Below are 25,017 nucleotides of genomic sequence, written 5' to 3'. Positions count from 1 at the left end.
CTGGAGAGCGTTCATTCATTCCTCGCAGTCTCATTGGCCGCCGCGCCTCATCAATCCCAGGTGCCCCTCCAATAGCAGGTAGCGCTTTGGCGACTTAATAGCGCAACGCCATTTTCCACTAATAATTACCGCCTACTTTTAGGAGAAGATTTGGGAGGTGTGCGGGCGAAAGGATAACCACAAGAGAGAGGAGAGAGCTGTTTTTGTTGTTTATATTCTGAGGGAAGTTGTAGTATGAAGGATACAAACGCAGCATTTGATGAGAAATAGTGAAGATTGTAAAAAGTAAGAGTTGACATAATGGATTAAGGTATTGATTAGGTAGTTTTGTAGATGTGACGTAAGTGGTCTGTGTTTTACTGTATCCCCGTTTTTAAAAAGCGCTGATGTTGTATTTAATTTACAGAAACTGACATCAAAAATAAATTATCAATTAACCACAACGCTATACAGTCATATCATCTCAGTAAAGGCAAAAAAACTATCTATCTATCCATCCTTACCAGAAAAAAAAAATAAAGTTTGAGTCACTTAATTCATGACAGCTGAAAAAGCATGTGTGGCTCCATATGGAGTCCAGTGGTTTTCCACTGGTTGTACAACCACAACTGGGCCTTTAGTGGTGCTCCAGGTCTCACCCGGGCAGCCGTCAGTAGTGGCTGACGGTTTCTTTAGTGGTTGTATATGTCGCTAGTTCTGCTTCATTGGTTCTCACTTTACCACACCAATTAAGTTACATGTTACAGCGGTGAACTGGGCTAAGGTGAAAGTTAACCCTTAGTGACCTATAAGGTAGAGGTTGTGTTGAACTGTCAGTGACGCATTTTCGGCCATAAAGTAGGATGTGTTGATAGTGACATATGGTGTGTTTTTGTAAGAAAAAAACTCGATTTTTGCCCCCTCCACGTTAGCACAGTAATGTCTACATTGGATTTCTTGTTCTTCTTTCATTTTTCCCCTTTTTGGTGTCCCACGCAGCCAGACAGATAGAAGTCAAATACTCCAAAATACTTATCTGAATTATTTACTGACACCTTCCCACAACAAACACACACTGAATCTGTAGCCACATAAATACACAGGCCGTGCACCAAAGCTGCTTATTCACATGCAAGTCAAAGGAAGTTTACTTACATTTTCACCCCCCAAAAAATCCCACAAGCTCTGCGGTTCCGTCACACAACACAGCTTTCTGCCTGTCTCAGCTTCTCCGGTGCACTCTAGACTACAAATAATGGTGAGGACCAGGGAAACGTTTTAAAAACTTTTTTTTTAATTGTGTCTCCTAGCTCTGAGTGGGACAGGCTGAGCGTTGTATGCCATTCTTCCAAGTCTATTTCAACTCGCACCACAGGAAACGCAGGAGCTGATCCAAGTTCAAAGTCACGTCTGCCGACCCCTATAAGAAGTTCTTTATTTCTCTGAAGAAAAAAAAACACACAAAAACCTTCCCCAGATAGGGGAAAGGAGAAAGAAAATTTTGAGAAAAAAAATCAATCATCAAGAGGCTGTGGGTTTTCCCTTCTGCCTGGAAAAGAAAAAGCCTCCAACCTATTCAAAATCCCCCACAGACTAGTATTTCAACAGGTTTTAGAAGTACCAATACTCACTATGCTCACACACGTAACAAATAAATCACGTGAAATATTACACACAATCTACAGTTACAGCTGACAAAAATACAAGAAAAAGAAAAAAGCCATCTGACAGGTTTATAACATTAAACCCAACAATCCCGATCGCGCAAGGGGCGCTCTGCCTGTGTGTTATAATGGATGCCAAAGGCATATTTCTCCTCTCCGTTGTCTGACAGTATCAATATGTTGACACATTGCAAGGTTACTTGTGTGGCTTGCTTGACCTTGTGTTTCATGCATGTTTGACCTCTGACCTGTTAAGACCACATATGTTGCCCTCTTGACTCCTTTTGGTAAAATAACCCTGTTTATGACAAAGCGTCTTTGTTTTAGAGGGAGCGAGAGAGAAAGAGCGAGCGAGCGAGAGAGAATAAGAGAAAGAGAGAGCAGTAAGACGCCCCCCTCTTCTGTCTGAGGCATCGACAGCTTTGGGTTATTTGGAAACTATAAGTAAATAAAAATTAACCCATTCCTACACCGATTCAACAAATCCCAAACTCCATTTATTTATTACTTTTTAAAATGTATTTCCTTTTTAATCATTTTATAATAGGATTCATGTTAGAAATGGGGAAACTACGTGCCAGTGACCAGGATATGTAATGTGCATAATATCCTTAAATTGCCACATCAAAGCAAAAATATTTATAGCCAACTAGCAACCAGTGCTTTACCACCAAAGTGAGACATTTGTTTTATGAATTTCTAAGTGTGTAAATTATATTAAACCCAATGTGCTGCTTAATGTGGTGAGCGTAAATCAGGGGCCCTTGGAGAAATCATAAACAATGCACTCACTACTCTCCTGTGTTTTATGGATTTCCAGAAGCTCTCTTTGGAGAAGGGAATAATTTATTTATTTAATAAAGAGCACAGTCGGTACACACACGTGGTCGTGGGTGGATGTTTTTGTGTGTGTGAATTTACAATTCCCATAAAAATACATTTGACACAACAAGCGACAATAATATGGGTGCCTATAACTGCTAATCTTGAAAAGTCTCTTTCTCTCTCTCTCTCTCACACACACACATAACACACACACACACACACACACACACATATATATATATACTTAATGTCACTGCAGCGCCCTATTTGTACGTATGAAAGGTCTTAAAGCAAAACCTTCAGTTGCTGATTATCAAGCTCATAAATCAGTTCAGCAGGGGGGCACGTGCAACAGGACCATAACGTGTAGAGGTTTTCCTCCAACATAATGAAAATCAATTACAAAACTCCAGTGTCCGTGGGGAAGAAAATGCACTGCTTAATAAATATTTTAGATTCTCCCTATTTTCAAAGTCGGCTTCTTTTTTGTTTAAGGTGTAAAATAAAACTCCTGATACAACTAGCTGACATGCTGATTTGCGGTTTGAGGCGAGACATCACAATTCGATTGGAAAGGTGAATTAAGATATATCAGTGATGGATACACGTACTGCTGTCAGCAGGGGTTACACCGTCACGCCATAATCTGTCATATGAAGTAAACTTAAATACAGCTGAAATGTCTGCCAACCTAAGTCATAACCAATATTATTTTTTTTAAAAGCTGGTAAAAAAAATAAAGAGCTGGTGAAATTAACTGAGGAGAAGGGTGTAAAAATAAATACATTAAAAATAAGTGTTGCCTTTGCAGTTCGCTAAAATAAAACGAAAGGTTAGGCTCTGCTACTGTTGTCCTAGTGTGCTGCTGGACCTTAACACCTCAAGCAAAAAAGAAAAAAAAAGCTAGCTTACATTTTCTATTTATAAAATTTTTATTTTTAATAATTGTAATAGTTTTTGTAGTTTTTTCCCATCTTTTGTGCGTGGTGGGTGGGGTAAAATGTGCGAACATAAATATATATATATATTTTTTTAATCTTCAACATTAAAATTAAATGACTGCCTGGACAATCCAAAACTTAATTTCAAGCTTGTTTACATGTAAACACAAAGTTATTTCATATTAATCAATATATGGGGGAAATCGGTCATATGTATATAACACTGAGTACTTAAACAGTTTTATGCATTAATTTTTAATTGTATTTGTGTTTTACTTGTATTTTGTGACAAATTATACTACGTCTTTGTAGGTATGAATTAAAAAAAACAAACAGAACTCACTTCACTTTTGAATATTTGTACATATCAATACTTGAAATATTTCACAGCATCCACAAGCCCCCCCCCCCTCCCCCCCAAAAAAGAAAAAAGAAATCAGAAAAAAAATGTGGATAAACCAAAGCCGGAGTAGACTAAGGTTGCACATGTCACACAAACTGTTATTTTGGTCATCCACATGCACCAGCAGCAGTAAACACAAAGCCGCCCAAACGGATCTGCTGGTAACTTTGAGTACAACTTTTTGGAGTCAACAGCAATAAAGAGAGTGAGGGGGCGGAACCCTGCTGAGCCCCTGCGCTGAACGACAGCCAATCGCTTCGTTCTCCTAACTGCCAGTCACCGAAATCCGTCCAATACCCGCAGTGCCATTTCTAAACTGTATTCCCCACTGTGTCCTCCAACTGTTGTATGTTCTGCCAATCGCTTGAGGACAGAGTGGGAAAAGGAGCAAGCAGAGTTAGAAGCCGGACAAAAGAACTTATAGACCCCTTATATACATATTTTCCTAATGTTTTAGAGAGCGTAGTGTGGTGGAAAAAAAAAACAGTTGCGGTGAGTGCGGATGGACTTGTCAGTGTAGTTATGGAACCCCCTTTAAGCAAGAGGAATCCGACGATAAGATTAGCGGATTTGGCAGCGACTCAACCCCTTCCTCATCAGAATATGACAGGCTTCCCGGGGCTAGGGGGGCATCACCCTCTCTCCCACCATGCCCACCTCCACCCTGGGGAGCTGGGCAACGACCCCGGAGTGGCACTCACTCCATTTGGACCAGAGCACATGGCACAGACAAATGCTCTCAAACTTAGCCCATCTCAGCACATTCAGAGCCATCCCGAAGCCCAGACCGCGGCATCTTTCACTTCTGCTCAGACCACAGTTGGTTTCCCCGTGGCTCACCCCCACTCAGGCTACTCAAGCAGCAGGGACTTCATCCTCAGGAGAGAACTCTCAGCCTCTGCTATGCATGCACTTGGCGACCAGCATAGTTCCGCCTCCTCCCCTCATCACCATGGCATGTTCATCTCCCCAACAGGTGCTTATGGGCACACGGAAAGTGGGGCCCATTCACTTTTCACTGGACTTCACGACCAGGCGTCCCCAGGTGCCCACCACCATGCCCTCAACGGGCAGATGCGCCTGGGTATACCGGGGGACATCTATGGCAGGCCAGAGCACTTCGGGCACAGGCCAGAGCACTATGGACCGTCTTCTCTCCACAGCTACAACTCCATGAACCTCAGTGTGAACATCGCTTCTGCTCCTCACGGAGCCGCGGGGGCGTTTTTAAGATACATGCGGCAGCCCATAAAGCAAGAGCTAATCTGCAAATGGATCGACCAGGAGCAAAGTCAAAAAAAGCCCTGCTCTAAAACTTACAGCACCATGCACGAACTGGTTAACCACGTCACGGTGGAGCATGTCGGGGGACCGGAGCAGAGCACCCACGTCTGTTTCTGGGAGGAATGTCCACGAGAAGGAAAAGCTTTCAAAGCGAAGTACAAACTGATAAACCACATCCGAGTTCACACGGGAGAAAAGCCTTTCCCGTGTCCTTTCCCGGGATGTGGGAAAGTGTTCGCGCGATCGGAGAATCTAAAAATTCACAAGAGAACTCACACAGGTCAGTACTTCAAATTGAATAAAGAATACGCACCACAGTCTGAAAAAAACATGGCTTGGTTGCAGAGAATGAGACTATGTCTGAGGCGATCTTGTTTTACTGTTCACACTCGAAACGGACGTGTGAAACGATCGTGCGTAATTGCGCGCAGAAGCGAGAAAAAAAAGACTTTTATTGATTAAAGAATTCGCGTGGTGAGTTACCGTGTTCCATTTTCTTTCTTAAATATAAACTTTTTTTCCCTTACTCACCAAGACACTCGCAGTAGGCGTGAAAGGATTAGAGCATATGATTTGTAAAACGTGCTTACGTACCTACAGCACAGCGACAGAACACGCGTAAATGTAATTGTCTTTGGGCGTAGAATCCTTACGCAAAAGCACGGTTAATATATTGATGATGAGTGTATGCACATGGCAGATGGCATTTAAACAAAAAACACATGCTTTAGGCTTCGACAGATTTATTGGTAACCTATCGGGGGGTGCAAAAATATTTACAACTACTTCTCCGAGAGTGCCTTTAGAGAAAGACAGTTTGCTCTCATATTCTGTATACTAAAGTCTGGCAGAGCTGCTGAGAGATAAAGAAAGTCAATTTTAGCCGAACAACTTCCTTAAATTGTAATGTGTGCTCTTTATGAGAGCTATTTATGTTTTTTAAATAGACTGAAAGTCAAATTTTGACCAGTAAATAGCCCAGTTTTGGCTTTTTGCCACCAGTATAAATAGGCCTCTTCGCCTAACTGAATTATGTAAAATCCACAGGGGAAATAAATAATTCACTGAAGAAAAAAACGTGTAAAACCCTTTGGAAATACTCTAACCAATTATTGCTATGAATATACAGGATGCATTAGACTTCACATTCCATTCTGGGTTTTTGTTGTTGTTTGTTTGTTGTGCGTGACAGGGTTGTATGTATCTTTGTGTGTGCGTGTGTGGGAGAACGAGACCAGTACGGCACATATAGGTCTCCTGGTGTTTTCCGAACTGCCCCCTTTTCAACTACATACACACATCCCCTGTAAACTAGAGGGGCCTAAAGGCATGTTACACGTGTTCACGCGGGAATATAAAGTGGGTGTGTAGCAGTGGGTGTAATGGACGTTTAGTCTGCGGAGGCATACAGGCTTCTACACTGAACACTTGTATTTATTTAAGGTGGAATGCTGACAAGTTGTGGTATAATAGGTACAGAGCATTCATGTCCAGTTGTTATTCTGACTTATTAAAAAACTACAACAAAAACAAAAGCCATAAAGCTTTAACTTCGTGATGTTATCACTCGTAACAGTATCTGTGTGTTTCATTTTTTCAAGGAGAGAAACCTTTCAAGTGCGAGTTTGACGGCTGTGACCGAAAATTCGCCAACAGCAGCGACCGGAAGAAGCACTCTCACGTCCACACCAGCGACAAGCCTTACTACTGCAAAGTGCGCGGCTGTGACAAATCCTACACACACCCGAGCTCGTTGCGGAAACACATGAAAGTGCACTGCAAGTCCCCTCCGCCCCCTGCCACAAATGTCACCTATATTTCCTCCACAAACCCTCTCGGAGACCCTCTTTCGCCCACTTCTGAACCGCACAGGAACCGCTCCTCAAACCTCTCCCCTCAGGTCACCAACCTCAACGAGTGGTACGTGTGCCAGGGGAGCGGAGGGCCCAACCACCTTCACACCCCCTCCAGCGACGTGCCAACTACAGATTCAGACGACGAGGACTCTTTCAGAAATTCAGACCCGAGGACAATGCTCTGATACCTGGTATACATCCATGGGGACTTTCAAACTTGTCATCTAGTTGACCCGTTAAAGTGTGCATCTGTGTTGTTCCCCCACCCGGTTCACTTGAGATATTGATCAGTAGTGATACTAACTGACTGTCCTAAAAAAACAGCAAAATTACATTCAGTGTGGATGCAATGTAGCTTCATCAAACAAGAAAGAATTTTTTTTGTCCCCTTTAACCCAGATGACCCCTGACCTTAACCTAACATGTAAATCACAACTGTCCAACAATCAGTTTAAAATGGAGATTTGACGTTGAAAGAAAGAACAAAATTTGCTTCCAATTTGAAAGAACCAAAAAATATATATATATTTTTTTTCTTTGAATCAGGTCGGACTAGAACTAGATTAATGTGTGTGTATTTTTTCCCATGAGATGAATGCAGGATTTAATTAACTGCATAACTCAAGACTCCACTGGTGTGCTGAAATGACATCTTTCACATCCTCTTGCAGTTAATAACTTCACTGCAATCAATCAGTGTCACATTAAAGAGAAGGTACTGCTTGTAGCTCCACAAGTAGAAATAATGAATTTAAAAAAAAATCTAGAGGCTAGAGAGGAGGCCTTTTTTCTATTTCAGCTAATCTCTTTAAAATGTGGTACAAACTTTGAAAAAACTAATAAGAAAAAAAAAACAGGAGAGGAGGCAAACATCTGAGTGTCTTAAGGGTTCGCATTTACCTTATCAGATTTATACATGTGTTTGGATTGAATTTTGTAATATTTAAGAACTATTTAAGACTATATTTTATGCAAAATACACAAGTTTAACACTTGTTAAAGAGTCCAGTAAGTCCCTTGAGACCCTAAATGTCTACACTGACAGGCTTTGATCCTGTAGGATTTGTACATATGTAATTGTGCTGATGCTTGTGAATGTTGTGTAGTTTTTAATTACAAGGAAAGAAAATGTTGTTTTGTACATTGTAATTTATTTGCTGGTTTCAATGTTGTACTGGAATTACAGAAACACCAAAGAATAATAATATCAGTTTTGGTGATGCATAGTACCCTGCTGATGGTTTTTGTTTTTTTGTTGTTGTTGGTTTTTTTTTTTTCAGATTCACCTTTTAACTTTTTGAGTTTATATTTTTTATTTGTTCTCTGTAAAAGAAGAAACATTTACTTGAATAGGCTGTGTAATGTGAAAAGTCCCTCTCCCCTCGCATGCCTTTTGTAGTGATCTGTCTTTCATATTGAGGTGCATGGTGCCAGTGGATAATAATGGATGGAGAAAAAGAGAGAGAGATGAATCAGCTATGATTGTGCAGACCTTTGATGTTCAAGAATTAATTTACAATATAAAAAAAAAATCATGCTAAAATTTAATAATAAAAACAGGACATATACAGTAAATAAGTGTCACGTTATATCATTAACATGATTTACGGGTGAGTTTGATTATAAGGGGTCATTTGTTTTGTCCTTAGAAGTTTTTATAGGAGGACTGTGCCTGTACTTCTTGTTATTATTATTATTTTACGCTATGTGATTTAGCAGACGTCTTTCTAATGTGGACTACACACAGTGACTGCAAAACATAAACATCAGTCTCACCTCGAGTGAAAAAGCTGAAGCAGCTCTCTTCACCTGCCTTACTGACGTTTCTATAAAATATCCAACTCTTCTCAGAAACAGGCCTAACGGGCCAAGGAGGCTGGTACAAACTAATCACTGAGCTAATGGGAAAACTTATAGCCCCCTGATGGCGCTACCTCTGAAAGGCGCGACGGCACAAAGCAGCCGAGGCATGAATCATTCATGGGAAAAATAAAAGATAAAAAGATATCCGACAATAAGCAGAGCCTTGTATAGAGTGTATAAAACAAGCTCCCCCTCTTATTTCCTCCATTAAAACGCGAAATCTCACTTTCAAAGAGTTGCCTGTCCAGTCTATAGAATTAAAATTGACCAACGCCAGTTCTGCACCACTTCAAAGGCTGCAGCCTCTGAGAGGAAGGCTGGCTGCTTTGACAGTCTTCATGGTGCGTTAGGATTTCTATGGCAATTGGGTAGTGAAACGCTCGCATTTGAATATGTCCGGTTAAAAGGGGAGAAAAAATGCTAACTGCCACTAAATGAATTATAATCAAAGCATAGGATGTACCCTCTCCAGAAATGTGTGTGCTGTCACAAATATACCTTTGGCAGGTTGGCACCTAAATTCCAACCAGTCTGTGAGCGTATGTGTGCAACTAGATTCCTGTGATCACAACAAGAAAAATTGTTATCAACTAACACTTGCATATAAAAAAAAAAGAACAATGAGAAATGATTATGAGATTTAACTGATAATACACCTGACTTGGATCAGCCTGGGAGGATTTGGGGACTGAGGCAATAAAAGGCGCACAAGGGAATCGTCACCGTCGCGTAAAACAACATTAAATGAACCTAATTTTACAGCCAAAGAGGAAATAATAATAATAATAATCACAGCAGCACCGCAAAGCTTTAATAAAAGGGCAAGTTTGTATTACACAAGCTTGATCAATTTTACAGCTGCCTTCTCAAGAAAAAAAAAGAAAGAAAAATGGGGGGGAGAAAAGAGAACACTTTATCTGCCGCTTCATTCAAACTATGCGCACTTGTGGGCCTCTTCTTGTTTTGTGCCTCGACTTTTTTTCTTTTATATATATATATATATATATATATATATATATATATATATATATATATATAAGGGGTAGGGGCCAAGGGAGTAGCGTGCTCTTGTATGTCCTGTTTGGAAACAAATGCTCAATGAATGTTACAAAATAAACACGATGAAAAATAACCAGAGACATTAAAAGGAGGGAGAGTTCATTTAAAAAAGGAGTGAAGCGGGCACCCTTCAGTGAGAAACGCTTTGAAGTAGAACTTATTATCTGAGAAATACTTTTTTGGTTGTCCTAACGACGCTGTTGAATTGGAAAGGCACTCCTTTGTCAACGATTTGTTCTCCTTAAGAGGGATGTCCGTGAAAATCACTTACATGGGCCACCTTAACATACTGCCTGCAAATCAGTAACCGGCAGAGTCAGACATGCAGACGCCACTTGGGAGAGGACAAAGCAAGAAGTCGCAGTGAGAGCGCCGCTGCTTCTCAATCGCGCCCCTTTAAAAGGGGGTTGAACGATAATTTCTCAGACGAGCGTGGAGGCAAAACAAACGCCGTCTTGTCAGAGTTTACAAGCATTATCCATCTCCTGAATACTGCCGGCACAATGCTCGCCAAAATTGCATGTGAAGTGATCTTTTTTTTTTTTTTTGGTCACAAAAGTTAAGAGTCTCGACTCAAGACTGCAAGAGATTTGATCCGAGTACCTGCGCCAGAAACTGCAGTGCGCATGGATCACCTTTACGGCAACAGAAAAGTGCTCTTGGGTTTGGAGGGGAATAAAGTACAAGAAGAAGGAGAGACAGAAGAGGGAGGATAAAGAAGTTGAGTTAAAAAAAAAGATACTTTAATTAACTTTACTTTTAGTTTTGGGGAAGCAGAAATCAGGTGCGGAGACGCAAACGGCACCTCTTCACACTAACCCCCTCTCACCCTCCCACCTCCCAGAATTCACATACAGCAGAACAGCAACACCTTGTGATACCTCTGGCCCGTTTTACCATCTCACCTAAAAATAAATAAATCACACTTCCCCCGTTTCCTCAATATGAGAATGAAGACGAGGGTGATAATCGTAAGCCCCCACTCCTGTAAATAAGACACGGAATATGGCTAAATAAATCTGACATGTCGAGATTCTGCAGGGATTTCACGTCAAATGGATACCAGTTTATTAAAGTAAGCGCACAGTTCACCTACTCAGCTCAAACAAACGTCCTGATGGGTGGAAATGGTTTTTATTATTTTTATTTTTTTTAAATATTTCCTATCAGTAAGAGAATCAACCTTACAAACTAGCAGCCAGTAAAAAGACAGTGTTAATAGCGTTACATTATCTGCCAGTTCTTGCTGTGGAGCCAAATGTTAATGGAGACTGATGTTTCTGAATGATGGTGGTAACTTACGAGCACGTTCAGTGTCTCTGCACTTACAGCTCTAAAGAGCGTCTTTGCCACAGGATTCCACCTGTTTGTGTGCATAACTTTCTGTGAGTGGGAACTTTGTTTTTACTGGCTTCATATTTGCAGTGCAGGCATTTTGCCATTTTTCAAAGCTCCCTACCTGGTTACTAGCTAGTTTAAGTCTATGAGCATGTCAGAAAACAAGGCAGCTCAGTTTCAGTTGCACGGCTCCCGCTTAACTTCCACATTCGCAACTCCAAGGCTGCCTTTAGAGCCGATACCCCCCACCCCCTCCCTTTTTTTCCTCTTCTTTTTCCTCCAACAGAATCAAAGTGCCCCTTTTTCAGTTTGCTCTGCAGCCATTAAGTTTTATACTTTGCACTCCAACCTGCAGGAAAAAAATGATAATTCCAAGTTAAAGGATGCGATTTAAAACATCTGCGTTTTTTTTCTTTTTCTTCTTTTTTTGTTGAGGAGGGGAAAGGACTCTTTTTCCAGAAACATGGATTGGGAACGCTGGGAGAAGTGAAAATTCTTCGTCTGCTTTTACACTCGGTGCTCTCGGACTTCTGCAGGGGGAATGTCGCTCCTCTTCAGCCCGACATCAACAGCTGTGGTTTCACCTATTAGCCCTGATGTCTTTCCCAAAGGAGTCCGGGACTTTAAACATCTGACAGTGGGCACGCAGGGGGGGTTACTCTACTGACCTGTAGCCTACTTGGTTTTAGTTTCATAGGAACTTCATTAAATCAATTACTGTGAGCACATCATCATGTTTATAGCGTTAATAGCAAAAATATGTTGTTGTTTTTTTTTCTCCCCATTATAATATTTTGCCTGTTCTACAAAGACAAGTAGGAGCTTTGCAGGTTTGGGCGCTTTTATCATTTTATATAAACAGAACCTGAGCGATGAGGAAAATTATTCTTGCTCTGACATTTAGACTAACTTTTTGTTAAGTGGTACCACTAATACAGGCAGAGTGTACACAAGAGCTTGCTCTTCTGTTTCAAAGTCATTTTTAAAAGCTTTCCATGACTTAATTTTAAATGCTTTTTTGGGTTAAAACATATCCAAAAAATGTCCCCCATAAGGACTATATTTTATATATATTACACTAATCGAATTAAGACTAATTATTGTGCTTTCAGCCTAAAAAATATTCTGGAGGGGCACAAGAAAAAGAAACTCAAGCAAAAAAAGCACAAATGAAGTGTAAAAACCCTGCTCACAGAACACATTTCTAACAAGTGCCAGGCATCTTTGAAACACAATACACATGTGGATATTTGTAATGTTAGCACTGTGAAATTTAAATTTGAAGAGCTAATATAATTCTATGTGAATGAATTGAAACAATTACATGTGGCATATTTTCAAGCCAAATAAATATTTTTTTATTCTAACGCTTAAACAAGAAACATTTGTGTATTGTTTTGTTTTAAATGTAAGCTCTACGTTAGTCATCCCTGATGATAAACACTTTGGTCTTTACCTTGTCCTTTAGGAGGTAGATAATCTCTGGGATGAACGATCAGTGCGTCACTGGTAGAGGCATAATTATAACATTTTAACTAAGTCTTTTAGGGACTGGGTTACTTAACTGATTTCCTATGTTGTCACATGTATCATGGGTACTTTGCAGGTGCACTGCTACTCAGAAGAGTGTGATACATCACTCAGAAACTGACATAATATCTGGTGGCTCAGTAACATCTGTGGGGGTAGAGACTTGGTGCTGGTCCAAAGCCCCCATCCCAGGACTGGGAGCCACTCCAAGGCAGTAGGTGAGGAGAGCAAGGTCGTCCACGGACAACCGCATGAGCCAGGCCCTGCTACCTGGCCCTTATATTGCCCACCGGCCAGAAAGTAGAAACTAAAGTGCAGATAAGCGTGAGCATGCTGCCCCAGTAGTCTCTTATTGAATGACAGGGCTTTCCTAAAAGCCTCTAAATGCAGGATGTAGGCTTCATCGTACTTGGAAACTAGGGATGAGAGGGGTGGAGGGAAACAGTGAACTATATGCTCAATCAAAGCGAAGCAGATGGACTTTTTAAGTCAAGGATATTTTGATTCGTGCCCAGGGATGGAACTGCTTACAGGGTACTAGGTATATCTAAAAGAAACAGATTCATATCTGGCACATAAATGAGGGTTGCTTTCAGATATAAAAGCACAATCAAATTAAAAATGTTTTGATTTGAGCTCCAAAAAAAAGAAAAAAGGGAAAAGGCATGACACAAGCTCCATAATATAGCCAGTTTATATTCATGCACTGACCTGGGTCAAGTACACTGGAGGCCTCTCCAAAAAATAGGGATTACGTTCACCACCTGAATCCCTGCTTATCAAATTCAAGTCCATATATAACCCTTCCTTTTCTCACTTTACATATCTTAAAACCCATCTTTGATTGCTAAGAATGATTTCAGAAGCATAGTGCCAGTCCACCAGTTTATTTCATTGCCTTTTATAAAAAAAAAAAAAGCTTTTTTCTTTCCGTCAGCCTCTCTTTTGCTTGTAGTGATTGATATCAGAACCAAATTTGTGGAGAACTATCATGCTTGCAACATCAGAAAGACGGCCCCTGAATGCATCTGGTTTATTGCAGAAAAGGTCAGCATTTAGAGAGTGAAAATCACTCTGTCGCAGCTGGGGAGAGGGAGGACGGGGCATATTTGGAAAGGACAAAAAAATTATGGGTTATGTCCAGATAAGGAGGAGCAAAGAGAGCTCAAGACACAGTCCTGTCAATAAAGAAAAGACAAGGAGCTATTTGTGCCAACACCAGATAAGAGTGTGACTGGCGCTCTGCCTGCGAACATCTCGCTGTCTTTACATCGCTGAAGCACTATATGTTCATCATGGGCAAACTGGCGAAGTTGGCTACCAATCATCCTTAGCTTCGAGGTCACTGCAGGAGCTCTAATCCAATGTGATAAGGCAGTGTGCTAGCAGTAAAGCTTCGAGTATGGAGGCACCACTGCTTCCTCAACCATGCAGTGCCAATACCTCCCTCTGACTTCATGGAGATGTCTGCGTGGATCCCAAACATCATAAGCAGCCTGAAAACCCATTCCCTTCTTTTAAACATACTTGGGTTTGGCGGTGACCGATATGGCTCTGAATGAGCAGAAGAAAATGTGGAGTCTTGATGTTTCCAACTGGCCAGGGATAAGCCAGAAAGGAAATATGGCTGGATGGGCAATAAGATTGAGATATGGGGGTCTCAATGTGACCTGGGGCTTCAAAGAGATGTGGTTTGGGTCTGCTGAGGCCCCAGATGAGGCTTAAGACATGAACGATTGAATGCCAAGATGACCTATGGCAGTAATGGTGTCCTGACAGATTTCCATCCGCCATACATTTCCCTTACACTTTGTACTTAAGGGCAAGTTTGGTTTTAACGCTGCCTAGAAATCACAACGCTCCACCTCCATCTAAGGACATAAACAGCACTCTTTTACTTGCTGTGAAGACACTGATGACAGCCATAATGTGTCTGCTTGTCCCACAGGACACTTAGCGCGGGACTGTCCCAATCACAAGACTAATTGTATAATTAGGCCAGCTCCACTGGGGACGGGGACCTTTCTGGCCCTTCACAGACATTTGCCATTGTAAATGACAGTATAGCTCACAAACCATCAACGCTTATCCATCTTAGTGACACAGGCCTTGAGAGATGGTGATATTTTATTAACATGACTGATAGTTCACCAAAAGGAAAAAAAGAAGTAAAACATAACCTGTAACTCTCACCTGGGGAATATTTATCACATAACGTGAGGTAATTATGCTGGTGCACTGTTCACTTCTAACAGCTCCAGCACTCGCACATTTCATAGGCATTTGAACGGAATCGGATTGTGAGAAGACCAGCCTGCAAATTATGTATTCATCACTTCAGTGGGGAGGCTGCAGAGTGGTGCTTTTCTATCAGGAGTGTGTTGGTCCTGAGGAGAAATGCAAAGCCAGAATCACCCCCTCCCCTACACACACTACTACTACAGTTCTTATTTCCCTACTACAGCCCCTCCTTAGATTTTCAGCATCACCATGCGCGTCATTATCGTTGTCAAAAGTTGTACACAGAGTATGAACTCTCGGGGATGCGGGGCTGTGGCAGACCCTGCCGGGGGGGAGCTAGAGGGGAGGAGCAGGAGGAGAAGAAGGAGGTGGAGGAGGAGGGTGACGCGCAGGTGTCGGTGCTTCAATTCTGACCGGCCGTGACGAGGTTAGGACACTTTTCTCCATCCAGGAGGGCCCCCATAGGCGCCCTCATTAAGCAGGCCCCTGTAGCACCGAGCGGCGTGAAGAGGCGAGGTCCGACTCCTCACTCTGAAAACCTACCGCTCTCACCTGGCCTCTGTCTGTCTCGTCACACTTCCAATGGGGAGAGCTCCCAATATGCATGATAATAAGCATAATGACGACCATGCAGGTTGCTGGACGGTTGGAGTTGGTTAGGCAAGCGCCAATTTCGCAACGCCGTCTGAGATGTCATTTAAAGCGGCGCAATGCGCTGAGTAATCACTTAAAGAGTAAGCTGCACCGAGTCGCTGGTGACTTTTTTCTTCTTCTGCAACAGAATGCGCTCAAATGACACTCCGAAATGTTTCTCATTTGGTAATTTGCAGCGCAGTCCCACACCAGCCCTCTCCTGCGTCATTTTATTTATGACGCACGTCGGAAAAGTTAAACGAATGAAGTTTCTTCAAACTTCCCCGCCGCACACTGTGACCGAGATCCAAAGGGCAAGTGGTGCTTCATTAACCGTATCCCCATTTACTTTAGATCCCCCCTGAGTCTCAGAGCGAGCGGATTAATGTCAATTACCTGTCATTTTTGCCACATCCACAATATGTTATACCGGCCTGCTCAGACGAAGCTCTGAATAAAATCCTCAGCAATGCATTCCCGCGACTTTTAAAAGAACGCATTTGATTTGTGGCGAGTTCATTTTGATACTTTGATTTCGTTCATCTGAATTTTCAATTTTTATGATTATTTATTGTATTTTTATTAAGAATCGGTGGAAGTTTCTACTCCAGACGTGGCTTAATGAATACTGGGGAAAAAGTAATTAATTCCAGAAGGTGCCGTAAAACCAGTCGTTTATTTGTGTTTGAGGTTTAAGGGGTTGGAGGCGGTGACGAAAAGCCAGGGCTGAATGCTATCTAGTTATTTTTTCATAACAGACACAGGCCTAATCTGCTTAAACAAAAAAGGGCAAATTAGGCACACTTTAGACGTCGATTAATGTTTCCTAAATCCCAATTAGCGGGCTGTTTGGATTACAAGTTTTTCCCATTTAGCGAGATAATAAAGAGACTCTAGATGTTTGGAGATTTATTCATTTTGTTTCAATAAACTATTCTTCGCTGACGCAGACGAATAACTGCCACCGGCTCAATAAACGTGATTTCCCTTTAAAGACCTAAATTAAAGGGCTGCTATGCATGATGACCGTACCGAACAAAAAGCCACAGGACCGGACAAAGAACACACCATCCAGCTCGAGGACCAATAAGGGGTTTCTTTCACTTTTCAATCACTTCTAGTCGTGCCCGGGATTAAGAGAGGGCTCTTGACTCTCTCTTTCACACAAAACCAAGAGTGCTTGTCAGCAACTCGAAGGGAAAAAAAGAGGAGAATAATAGTGAGTCCAGGGTTATCGTGTTTAATTGGATTAGATGGTGTCATGTTGAAGTCCGGAGCATGACAAACAAGAGATAGACGGCAACACGACCGGGATAAATACAGCATTATTCCCACTTAACAGGTTTTTTTTTGTTGTTGTTGTTGTTTTTAATTTTAAAAAGGAGGAGGAGGATAATTTGGTGAAGGCATTTTATTTGCTTTCTTATTTGGATAGAAAATTGCTTATACGTATCCAGTTCCTGGAAAGAGAGCATGTTTTGGCGTCTCTCTATAAAATGAAGTGAAACATGCTGAGGCTAAGAACTGTGGCACTGGAGAGGTTTATATTGTCGGGACTGTGTTGTCGGGTTTGCGCTGTGCTCATCTGTGCGTCAAGCAGCGGCAGCAATAACAAGGTGCGCGCAGCTGTGTGCGCAGGTGCAGGTGCGAGGCCTCCACCTGCTCAAAGAGGAGAGAGGAGTGGGAGGAAGGTCCACATCAGTCATGCTTTCCCCCTCCTCCTCATTTTCTGTTTTTGTCGAGATTGTAAAAATAAATAAATAAATAAAAATAGTGCAAATAATGCCGAATTCACGTCGTTGCGTTTTGCTTTTATGACGCTTTTAAAACAGTTCAGTGATTTTTTTAACAAGGCAAAATCCTTGTATTGTTCTCCCATGCAAATTGTGAGCGCAGCAGAGAAACACAACCCTTTTAACACGCCTTTAAACTTTTATCTCGGAAGGATAAAGTTGTTACAGCCTCTTATTCGTCAGTTATGCTCCATTTTAACAGTTCCGACTGTCATTTTTGTTGTTGTTGTGCGTTTGTGTTTGTGTGTTCTGCTCCAAACCGTCATGTGTGACTCGACAAATGAAGCCAGTGTGAAGGCGTTTTTATAGAGGATGAGCAGATATTGATATTGCTCAGGTAAACAGAACAAAGGGACGGCGTGTAGAGAGCAGGATCACAGGATGCGCATCAGTGCCCAACCACAGCAGATATTTTGCCAGGAAAAAAGAAAGAAAGAAAGAAAAGATTAAAAAAAAAAAAAAGTTGCAAGGTTGTGAGGAAGCCGTAAATCTTTCTATAAATAAGTTTGTTTTCAACTTTTTTTTAATCGCTATCAAGTCATAAATATATAACCCATCACACATTTGGAGATGATACCGACTCTTAGAGGCAGGTGTGATATTTGATGTCTGGCCCTCCTCTTTAAAGACCATACACACACACACACACACACACACAGCCCCAATCGCGTAAACTTTCCACTGGTCTATCTTGCTAATGCATTCAGGGACATTGCAATAAAACAAACAAAAACCGAGTGGCTTTTTCCCCCTCAAAACTAAGCAGAATCGGTTTCATAGTTTATTCAGGTAAAATAGTCAAATATGGAGGTGATGTCTCATTAAGCCCACAGATGGGATATGAAGAAATACATATATACATTCTGACAGCACAAGACAGCCTCCTGTTTGTATGCCTGCTCTAAAACTGCTTTTTGTAATTCATCGGAAATGAAGTCGACAACAAAATGAAACTGATTATTCAGTAAAGTCAATAGACGAAATAAAAATAGATATTAAAATGTGACGACAGATGGACATTTGAGAGGGGGGAAAATAACTTTTTGAGACTTTTGAGCCTCTATAAGGAGGCTCATTACCATGCCACCCCTCTTCCCTCTCCTCCTCCCGGACACCCGTCCTTACTCCTGGCAACAGCAGACAAAGCGGGCCGATTTTACTGGTCTCCGTCGGGGCGGGCAGCCCCTTTGATCTGAGCCCGTTAAAAAGAAGTGAATCGAGGGGGAAGTTCGAGCAAGACAAAGCCTGGAGGAAGGTAAAGTCACCTAGATTTCTTTTAAAAAACTTACCTTTAAAAATAATAAAATCTGACCATAAGTTAACTTTTGAGGGCATCATTCCTAATTTGCTCTGAAGGCAAAGGCAAGCTCTAACCCGTCCAAAGGTTAGATCTCACCAGCCTGACATCTGTTAATAAACTGCACAATCTTCTTTCACTAAATGCAGATGACATTAAGCGGACACACCCCGGACATCCAAAAGAACCAAGAGGGCCTTCAGAGGCCTGCGCGGCTTTGGGGGCTTCAGCTCAATAGATACAGTTAAATCCCGCCCATCATCGTCAGGATGGGTCTTTAGCAGGTGGATAGAAACTAGAACAATATTTATACCCGTGAGGAGAATGAAGTGTCGTCATTATTCGGCTTGCATTGGGAAGAAAAAAAGGTCATGAAAATTATATAATTTATGGAATAGTTTTAGACACACTGCATTTTTTAAAGGAAATATTTATGGCACAATTTAAAAGTGAGAGGAAACTTGGGGTTTGATATCTCTCCTGATTTCCTCTCACGCCATCCCATCCTCTCGGACTTCACTCGGTGACGGGGACACTCAGACAAAAGGTCTCCTCAAATGAAGTTAGTAATGGTCCACATGTGCCAGATGAATCACGCAGCACAGACAGGGCCGCGATGAATTTCATATCACCCAAACGCAATGTTGGGGGTGGGGGAGGAGGGGAGGAGGGGGGAAGCAGACGAAGAAGAGTGGACATGCCCCTGCCATCAGTGGGAGAAATTTAAAAGGTTCCGCCAAGAACGAGTTAGTGAAGATTGTGTGGACGCTGCCAAGCAGGCAGACCATTCAGAATACAGCAGCTGATATTAAAAGAAAAAAAGAGCCCTAAATCAAAGTAAAGGTAGAGCATTTCTGTGTGACTTGACACAACCTGCACTTCAAATACACGTGCCACATTTTTACTCTTAAAAAAAGAAAAGAAAAAACACCTGAAAATTATATTTCTGCAAGGCCATGATGATACCTAAAAAGAAAGTAATTTCTTTTTATTTAAAGCCCTTTAAAAAAATACTAATAATTATAATTTATTTTTTGTATAAGCAGTCCGTGGTAAGAGATAACATTTTTGCGGGGTTGTGCGCCTGAGGGCAGTGATATAATGAAAATTAAGAAGCATCTGTAACAGTGCCGTCACAGTTTCGTAGAAACACGGCCTATCGCAGTCACTTTGAAAATGTCCTCATTTATTTAAAACAATATTACTAAATATTGAAAAAGAGTTAATTATCGTAAACGAAATGTTTCTATATTGAGCAGCTGTGCACACCTTATTTTTAAGCCGTTTTTGCTAATAGCTTTACACTTCTCAAACTGTGCGCCAAGCGCAATAACGAGGTATTTTATTGCTTTAGAATAATCTTCTGCTGCAATTAGTTTGTCATATATTGTCATTACAAGTCTATTAAAACATCAAGTCATTATTTGGGCATCCCCGGGCTGGGGAATTAGAATAAAACTATCTTTGCCACACGGGTCCCATTTAGATTAATGGAAAAATATGTAAAACATTTCGTTTTAATTTTCTTCTGACAGTGTTTTGCATACATGCATTTTCTCCGCCTGCGCTGTCCCTCATTATTTATGAAAGCAATCTCGACCAACACATTACCGGGCTATGAAATACTGCTTGCAGCCTAATTGATTCCCGTCACAATTTTGTGAGGTTATAATCGTGTTAATTGTAATTTAATCTCTCTGGGAATACCGGAGAGATGTATTTAAATACAACAGTCGAGCGAGCTGGGAAGATTTTATCAGTTCCACACATAATAGAAATGTCATGTAGAATTACACAGGCAGACAGGGATGCATTCCTCTAATCTACAGAGATGTCACTGACATCGTTCACTTTGCCTGCCCCCCCCCCCTTTCCAAATGTTACCGAATTGGAAAGTCATCTAAGTAAGTGCAAAAATACCATTTGTTTCACCTTTCAGTAGACGAGGAGGGGAGGGCAGGTGGGGGGGATTAAAAAATACCCAATAATAACAAGATCATTGGGCGGAAGGTAAACATGATATTATATGTGGCTCATTAACCTTCAGAGGGTGTTGTGCTCTTTTTTTTTTTTTTTTTTTCAAAACATAAAGTGACCAAATCATTTCCTGATCAGCCACAGACGAGCTGCCCTTTTTGCTTTGTCGCTGCATGATGCCATGTGCTGCTTCCTCTGCTCTGAAATCTGCCTTCCTGTCTGTGGGGACACCTGTTGGCACAGAGCAACTTGGAAAAGCCAGCTTGTCTCATCAGACTGGTCGCTCTGTCATTGCTGGACTCTCATTCTACTGCGCTCTAAACAGTTATTTTATTAATGGCGGCAATGCTACAAAAAAACTAACTAAAACTTGACTAATCAAAATAATCAATGTATGTATTTAAAGTATACTAAATATTTCATCCATCTGCATGCTTTCACATTAAAAGCAAGGTGTGTTTGCTGAATACATAATATAAAGTATACAAATGGAGGGAATATTTAAGACTCAGCATTATATAAAGTGGGGACTGACGCTGTTTAGACAGTCAATCATTTTATTCATTTGCTTTATCTTTATTTCTGCAGCTTTTTTTAAAAATTCTCACTCAGATCAAAAATGCATCAATAACAAAACACCTAAAAGTTTAAAAAGTTAAAGTAAAGTACTTCAAAGTTTGATGAAAGTGATTTTGAAACAGAGTTACACCACAATCAAAGCTCATAATGCAACCCAGAGGTAAAAGAACTCATCTCTTTTAATTACTACAGTTTTTGGCACAAGGATGAGCATAAAGATGCCCAAGATCTGTTCTGAATGACCTACAAAGCCTCGCAAAATAACTCTACCTAAGTAATATTTTGGGGAGGAGGTTTATTTAGTGGAAGTCAAACAGCAGCAGTGTTTTCCACCAATCTCAGGGTATAATTTGGTTGACAACAAACACACACACACACACACACACACACACACACACACTGAAGGGGTGGGGGAAAAAATTATGTGGCCAAATGCCAAAGAGACAGCTTACTGTTAGGGTCTTTGGCTGGACCCAGGAGTGGCTTCGATCTTTTTGTCTGGGCCTGGCCTGGCACAGACACCAACCCTGCCCCAGACACAATAGATCATACAGTAAGAGATAGAGATAGAGAAAGAGAGATGGAGAGAGAAAGGGAGAGACAGAAAGTGGATGAGGTGGGGTAGAGGAGGTATGGCGCCTTTCATTACCATGGTCACCAATGGTAGTATTAACCATTCAACACCCCCCCAATTATCCTCCTATCCACAGTCAGAGAGAGACAAAGCCCCAGTCCTGGTCTGCTGGAGCAACATGGCCACTAATCTGTCTCATTCTAACATCACACCCACTACACTGTCTGTGCAAGTCAGACACGGACAAGCACTTCACAAAGCCCCTTTATGCTTCTGTTTGTGATGAGACAAACTTCTCTGCCTCGCTCGCTAACGAGTTCATCTTTATGTTTCGCTGTTTATAAGATTAAAGTTCCTTAGATGCCAATTTAATATCGGATCACCTTAATCTCAAGATAAATGATTCATATAAAGAATACTGCTACCAGCTTGTGCACTTTTTTCGTCGAAGTTAATGGTGAGCCTAACGCCACACGCCTTCTCCATCAACACACAACCAACCACAGGTTCACAGCTGTCACAGAGAGAGCTGCATGCCATTACTAAGGAGAATGATACCAAAAAAAAAGCTAAATTGTGAGTTTATTCGCTTCCATCTGGGTTTTTCTTTTCTTTTCTTTTTTTAAAAAGCAAGCAGGACTTTGATGTTTGTGAGTCAGACCCTGCGCAGGGGGCTGAGGCCTGACTTGAAGTCTGGGGCCCAATGAATAGATCCACAACAGTGGCTTGTTGTGTTTGTTTACCCTTTTGCCCAGCTGCCTGGACCGTGGAGATGGGAGAGCATTTATCATGACCTAGGAGAAAGAGGAGGCATGGTCACACACACAGACACACACACACGCACACACTGCAGAGCATGCCAAGAAAGCTGCAAGGGCAATAGTCCTTGTAAGTGAGTTTTAAGAGGCAAATACTGTCGACACATGGTAGTTGCAGAGTTGGTATTGCTGAAAACAATGTGAATTGGACCTCAGCAGCAAAATTAACAACAGTTTTTTTTTTTAAAAGGGAAAAAAAAGCTACATAAATCAACCTTAATAAAAACAAAAATCACAAATGAAATCCACAGTTTCCACACTGCATTTTTGTGAAGCAATGAGACGATGGCTGAAAAGTTTTTGAAATGTCACTTTAGCCACGAGACCAGCAGCCTTTCCAGTTTCCTTTGACCTCCACGTCCCAGATTAGTCGTGTGGTTCCTGCCATTTCTTCTCACCAGTTGTGTTATTTCCTTGGCACCGCGGCAGAGAGTGTTATTATGTTCTGAGCCTGCTTCAGCGAGGGCATGTCTATCATGCTGCCGCAGAAGGTGAACGCACCCTGAACAGGTTTGCAACACAAGGGAGAACACAGAGAGAAACATGAGATCAGACGTGCCCAATAAAACGCATTTGATCCTGATTTGCATGACGAATGCTCGGAATGTCTGCCGTACAATATAACCCTCGAGTGTTACTTAAACTGACATTTAGCAGCAGACATATTAGTCAAAACAAAAAATCTGCAGAAAAAAAAACCTTTAGTCAAAATTGTTGTCAGTGGCTGGAGGTAAAGATTATGAAAGGCAAGCACCTGTCACATTGTAAGACAAAGGGACAAACCCTGCTCACCATTCAAACCATTACGTACACACTCCCCTCTCACACACAGAAAGACACGTACACATGCATACACAGCAGAGGGATGGGTAAGATATGAATCCCTCGGGCGATGCTTAGTAGGAGCAGCCCTGGCAGTGAGAGAGGTGTAGGCAGATTGTGTATTACCTCAGCAGATAGACCACAGAGCTCAGCACACAGGATCCAACCATGCACTAAATTAGGAACAATAATATTGTACACTTAATTGGCCCAGCTCCCCCCACCCCTCCACCCTCCTATGTTGTCTCTGAGAGTCACCCAGGGGTGTACAGTACGTATTCTCTGGAACTACAGAGGTGTGTATCACAAAAATTGTGTATCACAAAAGATCGGTCTGAGTGATAGAGCAGAGAAAGACCTCGGACCTGTCAGCAGACAGTCGACACAGATATTTTACTGTCCTGGACACAACCATTTAAGGGGGAGGGATCACTTGAAATACTCTTACATCATTTATAAAAAAGGTTTTCAGTCAGTGCATCTTCTGAATGATTCACAAAAAAATATTACTCTATAAAAGAATAAAAATGGAATTCAATTGTCGCTGCAGCTTGAATACAGTTGCTATAAAAATCGATTAAGAGCCAATACTAACAAACTAATAACCAAGAAGAATATACAGAATCACTTTTTGTGTTAAAAAAAAATTGACATTTAAGGCAAATGACACACCCATCTATGGAGCTGATGAATTATAACAAATTAATAAAATCACCTTCACACTTACATTTTATCAGCTACGAGAAAAAATGTTAAGACATTTTTAGACCAAAACACTGCCATCACAGAGAAACTCCACTGACTTTTCAAAGTCTGAAAAAAAAAATGCAGTTTTACTTTTTGCAAAGGATGTTAACATTACCTTTCCCTCCTTCTGATGTTGGTCAAAAGCAGCAATGAGCTCTTTGGCCCACTGGACCCTCTCCTTGCTGGGGGAGAACTCTTCTTGCACAGCTTGGACCTGCCCTGGGTGGATAACCTGCTTACCTACGGAGAAACACACACACAAAAAGAAAATTAACTGTGCCAATTATAACAGCGGGGTTTCAGTGCCTTCAAATGAAACCAAAAAAAGAAGAAGAAGAGGAATGTGTTCTAAAAACAATGCTTTTACTTGTTGATATAGAAGTAATACAATTCGTGCACGACTAAAACCAGATAAAATGCTTATTTTCATGTGAACTGCTGCACAAAGATGATAGAAAAAGAAAAGCAGGCTGAGAATTAGGAAGGACTGAGGCCGAGGGGCAATGAGAGAGGAGAAGCAAGAGAGGATTGTATAAGTTTCAGAATGACGATAGTCAGGAAGCTGAACGGGGCCAGACGATACTGTGCGTTATGACAGATAAAACGTGTCTCCGCTCTGCTTGCAGCCCTGCTGTTAAGCAGAAATGTCACTAAATGCTTAGTAAGACTTGTGTGTTTTTTCTAGATGACGGAAGTCATCTAGAAAAAACACACTTACTGATGAAAGAACAGTTTGTGAAAGAACAGTTTGTGGGCATACACAGGTAAGGAAATCACTGGAAATTGACAAGGAA

General features: G+C 41.4%; 2 protein-coding genes across 2 annotated transcripts in view; one reads left to right on the top strand and one right to left on the bottom strand.

Annotated features, from left to right (window-relative positions):
- Positions 1-4,154: 4,154 nt before the first annotated feature.
- zic5 (Zic family zinc finger 5) lies at positions 4,155-8,530 on the top strand. Its single transcript, XM_084908398.1, has 2 exons — positions 4,155-5,376; positions 6,698-8,530. Exons 1-2 carry the CDS (start codon positions 4,161-4,163, stop codon positions 7,135-7,137), a joined length of 1,656 nt encoding a protein of 551 aa, XP_084764524.1. The 5' UTR covers positions 4,155-4,160; the 3' UTR covers positions 7,138-8,530.
- A 9,340-nt stretch (positions 8,531-17,870) lies between these two features.
- The window catches only part of clybl (citrate lyase beta like), a 71,939-nt gene continuing 64,792 nt past the window's right edge, over positions 17,871-25,017 (bottom strand). The window contains exons 7-8 of the mRNA XM_084908346.1: positions 24,339-24,463; positions 17,871-23,156 (exon numbers count right to left, since the gene is read on the bottom strand). Of these exons, the coding sequence (XP_084764472.1) occupies positions 23,061-23,156; positions 24,339-24,463 (221 nt within the window). The 3' untranslated portion in view covers positions 17,871-23,060. The remainder of the gene's footprint in view (positions 23,157-24,338; positions 24,464-25,017) is intronic.

This window comes from Perissodus microlepis, chromosome 16 (genome assembly GCF_051167445.1).
Source record: "Perissodus microlepis isolate ML-2025 ecotype Zambia chromosome 16, ASM5116744v1, whole genome shotgun sequence".
NCBI classification, from domain to species: domain Eukaryota; kingdom Metazoa; phylum Chordata; class Actinopteri; order Cichliformes; family Cichlidae; genus Perissodus; species Perissodus microlepis.
This window is presented reverse-complemented; position numbering and strand designations above follow the sequence as displayed.

Excerpts from the sequence above, each read along its gene's own strand:
- zic5 (XM_084908398.1), top strand. The coding sequence starts at position 4,161 with ATGTTCTGCCAATCGCTTGAGGACAGAGTGGGAAAAGGAGCAAGCAGA. Across the intron at positions 5,377-6,697 it reads TCACAAGAGAACTCACACAG|GAGAGAAACCTTTCAAGTGC; the intron begins GTCAGTACTTCA and ends CATTTTTTCAAG.